At 47.1% G+C, this 4359-nt stretch overlaps 1 protein-coding gene across 1 annotated transcript; it reads left to right on the forward strand.

Moving 5' to 3' along the window:
* The first annotated feature begins 1027 nt into the window (after positions 1 to 1027).
* On the forward strand, positions 1028 to 3726 carry Dkk1 (dickkopf Wnt signaling pathway inhibitor 1). Its single transcript, XM_021152560.2, has 4 exons — positions 1028 to 1407; positions 1613 to 1781; positions 2830 to 2979; positions 3103 to 3726. Exons 1-4 carry the CDS (start codon positions 1162 to 1164, stop codon positions 3354 to 3356), a joined length of 819 nt encoding a protein of 272 aa, XP_021008219.1. The 5' UTR covers positions 1028 to 1161; the 3' UTR covers positions 3357 to 3726.
* The last annotated feature ends 633 nt before the right edge of the window (positions 3727 to 4359 follow it).

Here is a 4359-nt window from a genome sequence, read left to right on the forward strand (position 1 = left end):
TAATGAGAAAGCCCGGAGCTAAGCCTTCGGGTTTCTTATCTTCTTCTATTAACCCACCGCTGGGAACAGGGAACCAGGGAAAGAGGACTGACCAGGCTCAGGGACCCTGTCCGCTCTGGCTCAGAGCCACTTTGATCTCACGTGTCTGCTTAATCAAGTTCATCTACTGCTGGGATTGACCAGATTCAAAGAACCACATTAAATAGTTTGATTATCGGGTGCCTATTTCCCTCTTCCCTCCATCCCTGATTTAATTTCCAAAAGGCAGTCTCTCGCCTCCACCCCCAACCCCCCCCCAAACTCACCATCAAAAGCGAATTAGTTCTTCCCTTGGCATCCTCATTTGATGTGCAAATTTTCTTGTCTTTGCACATTTTTTTTTCTCCTGGTGTGTGTAGGGTTGGGTGGGGGGGAGGGAGTGGGAAGTGGGGAAGCAACTAGACAAACTTAAAAGACAAGAACCACATTTGCAAATCGCAACGCTAAAGGGTTAATCAGCAACTATAGGAGCCACCTGGGCCTTTCACAAAACCTTTGATGAATGGCTGCTCGAATTGTATTTAATACTGAATATTATTTGCGTGCGCAGAAAGCGAGGGTACTCATATGGGGAAGAGAAGAAACGTGGTTTTGTATATTCTATCACTTTTAACTCTGACAAGGATTTCAGACAGAACTAACCCAGCCCCACAGCAGAACAGTCAAGCTCACAGAGTGCACCCTCCCGCCATTTATTTATTTATTTATTTATTTATTTATTTATTTATTTATTTATTTAAGTTCGGGCTAGGCTCTAATGCTCTAGTAACCCACACTCTAAGGTGAGCTGGACAAGGGGACCACAGTGCAAGGGAGGGGCGAGGGGAGAGTGTCAAAGTCCTCCCTGCTTCCGATACACAAACACTCCCCCTCCCAGCTCCTCCCAAAGCTTTGAAATCCCATCCCCGCTTTGTTGTCTTCCCTGAGGAGCTGGGAGGGCTGGGAGCCTGAGTATAAAGGCAGCCAGAGGTGGCGGTGGCCGTGCAGAGCTGTGCGCCTGGCAGCCGAGACTCCACCGGTGGAGGTCCCGAAGTTGAGGTTCCGCAGTCCAGACTCTGCAGCCAGCCGCTGTGCAAAGTGACCTCTCTTTTCCTGACCTTTGCCTGTTTGCGTCCTTCGGAGATGACGGTTGTGTGTGCAGCGGCAGCTGTCCGGTTCTTGGCCGTGTTTACAACGATGGCTCTCTGCAGCCTCCCTCTGCTAGGAGCCAGTGCCACCTTGAACTCAGTTCTCATCAATTCCAACGCGATCAAGAACCTGCCCCCACCGCTGGGTGGTGCTGGGGGACAGCCGGGCTCTGCTGTCAGTGTGGCGCCGGGAGTTCTCTACGAGGGCGGGAACAAGTACCAGACTCTTGACAACTACCAGGTAAGGAGGGGTCTCGGGGATCTGAGGACGCTGTGATCCTGACGGGGGTCTCAGAAAGACCTAGGTGTGTGAGATTTGGGGTGTGTTTGGAATCACTGCATTAAGAGCAGCGCGCTTAAGGGGTTTTTGAAGAGGCAGATGGGGACCGTGAAGGTATGGGTACCAGGATGCTTGAGTTGCTCACCAGTCCGCTCCCTTCCCACAGCCCTACCCTTGCGCAGAAGATGAGGAGTGCGGCTCTGACGAGTACTGCTCCAGCCCCAGCCGAGGGGCAGCCGGCGTCGGAGGTGTACAGATCTGTCTGGCTTGCCGAAAGCGCAGGAAACGCTGCATGAGGCACGCTATGTGCTGCCCCGGGAACTACTGCAAAAATGGTGAGTCTTGGACTCCTTTTTAAATTAGAACCACCTTGCCTTTGAGGACCCAGGAATCAAACGAAATGGTCTGGTTCTGTCAAAGCTAAGGTGGCGCCACCTGCAAACGCATGCTCATGCAAGGGTTCTCCTGACACATCATCGTTGCTGGCTTGTGTTTGAGCACTTGAAAGTTTATCTTCCCTTGCCTCCCTCTGTGATCTAACAACAAGACCTGAAAGTGGACCCTTCCATCAAACAATTATCTTCAGGGAGCCTTGGGGCACTTGAGAAAGGGGAGAGGTCGTTTTGAAAGGAAAGCCAGACCTTTTTTCTTAAGGTGGACTCTGCGTGGCTTTGCCAGTCTCTCTTTCCTCTAAGGCTATTACAACTGTTGTCAACAGGGAGCTAGAATGATTAATCTCTGCTGGCCAGCTTTTAAAAGAGATCTCTGTACCGCTTACACCCCAGGCTGTCCACCCCTTCCCCCCTTTCCCTCCACCCTCAACTACCTTCAAAGAAGTACTCTTCCCCCGGACGACCACAGATCCACAAAATGTTAATGTCTCAAAGAAGTCTCCAGAAATAAACTTGAGGGGTGGCTAACTTCCTAGGTTACAGCAGCATTCCAGAGTCAACTCACTAAAATCTCCGTAATATCAAAATTATACAGTAAAGTAACTAGCGGGTGAGATCGTAGTCTTCCAGGCAGCCGGAACTGCATTGCGCAGCTAGCACCCAGAGCAGAGAAGTTATTTTTAAGGTTATTTTTTTTTAAGTGACTGGATTTCTTTGTCCTAGCCCGAAGGGTAATATTAAAATAGACAGAAATGTCTCTACTGCCTCCACTACAATTAGTAGGAAAGCATTTAAAATGGCTATACCTGAGGAGTTCCATAAGATTCAACAGTACACTCATTGATACTGCTTTCTCTGGGGAGTTTTGGTAAATAGAAAGGCAGCGACAGCAGTGGGGTATCTCACAGTGGTGTCTGCATAACCCACTGCTCCTGTCTTGGCTATTAGCAGCAACAAACTGAGGATTAATCACGATTTCTGGCTTTCTTAGGAATATGCATGCCCTCTGACAACAGCCATTTTCCTCGAGGGGAAATTGAGGACAGCATCATTGAAAACCTTGGTAATGACCATAACGCCGCCGCCGGGGATGGATATCCCAGAAGAACCACACTGACTTCAAAAATATATCACACCAAAGGTAGTAAAGGGGCTTTCAGGCTCAGCCTTCCCATTTAATATATCAGAAGTGCATTTAGAATTGTCTCAATGGAATGGTACAGGCCTCGCAGTAACTGTAATTTTCCTTCTGTCTCCTTCACAGGACAAGAAGGCTCCGTCTGCCTCCGATCATCAGACTGCGCCGCAGGGCTGTGTTGTGCAAGACACTTCTGGTCCAAGATCTGTAAACCTGTCCTTAAAGAAGGTCAGGTATGCACCAAGCACAGACGGAAAGGCTCCCACGGGCTGGAGATATTCCAGCGCTGTTACTGCGGGGAAGGTCTGGCTTGCAGGATACAGAAAGATCACCATCAAGCCAGCAATTCTTCTAGGCTCCACACCTGCCAGAGACACTAAACCCACAGTCTAAATGCGATGGACTCTTTTTATCTAATATATGCTACGAAAATCCTTTATGATTTGTCAGCTCAATCCCAAGGATGTAGGAATCTTCAGTGTGTAATTAAGCATTCCGACAATACCTTCCAAAAACTCTGGAGTGTAAGGACTTTGTTTCTTGATGGAACTCCCCTGTGATTGCAGTAAATTACTGTGTTGTAAATCCTCAGTGTGGCACTTACCTGTAAATGCAGCAAAACTTTTAATTATTTTTCTAGAGGGTGCTACATTGCCTTGTTTCTCTTGCATGTAAATTTTTTTTGTACACGGTTGATTGTCTTGACTCATAAATATTCTATATTGAAGTAATTTTGGTTTACAGTTCTTAAATGTGTAACCCTTTCTGCTTCCATGTCTAGGGTGTCGAATGTAAGGAGCAATGGAATAGTCGGTGATAGGCACCTAAAATTTAACATGAAAGTATCAGTTTATTTCCTGAGATGTGCTCTCTTTGCATAGATTCTCTCTCTCTCTCTCTCTCTCTCTCTCTCTCTCTCTCTCTCTCTCTCTCTCTCTCTCTCTCACACACACACACACACACACACACACACACACACACACACACACACACATCTCTCCTCTCTAGTTCTGTCTCTCTCAGCTGGTAGTCCTTGAAATAAAATTTAACATTTAATAATCATGAAGTTAGAAGCATAGATACATTTGGGGCTCTGTGTGTGTGTGTGTGTGAGAGAGAGAGAGAGGGGGGGGGTGTTAAAATAATAAGATATATTGTCTGTGTGTCAGTTACTTTAAAGAGAATGTATCTACATTGATAAACTCAAATGGCTTTGGTGATATGGGCTTGAATTTGGTGTAACTACCTTCAAAACTTCTAACAAGTGTGGTTGGTACTTCTGCCTATAATCCCAGGATTTTGGAGGCTGGGGCAGAGGAATGCCCATGAACTCAGGTCCATTCTGGCCAGCTCTTTCTATAGAACAATGTTCGGTTTCAAAAA

This window comes from Mus caroli, unplaced genomic scaffold (genome assembly GCF_978045245.1).
Source record: "Mus caroli unplaced genomic scaffold, Mus_caroli_1 scaffold_20, whole genome shotgun sequence".
Taxonomy (NCBI): domain Eukaryota; kingdom Metazoa; phylum Chordata; class Mammalia; order Rodentia; family Muridae; genus Mus; species Mus caroli.

What these genes read in the sequence shown, in the direction of transcription:
- Dkk1 (XM_021152560.2), top strand. Translation starts at nt 1,162, where the DNA reads ATGACGGTTGTGTGTGCAGCGGCAGCTGTCCGGTTCTTGGCCGTGTTT. An exon ending in AGACTCTTGACAACTACCAG is followed by an intron (nt 1,408 to 1,612) that starts GTAAGGAGGGGT and finishes CCCTTCCCACAG; the next exon opens with CCCTACCCTTGCGCAGAAGA. An exon ending in CGGGAACTACTGCAAAAATG is followed by an intron (nt 1,782 to 2,829) that starts GTGAGTCTTGGA and finishes TGGCTTTCTTAG; the next exon opens with GAATATGCATGCCCTCTGAC.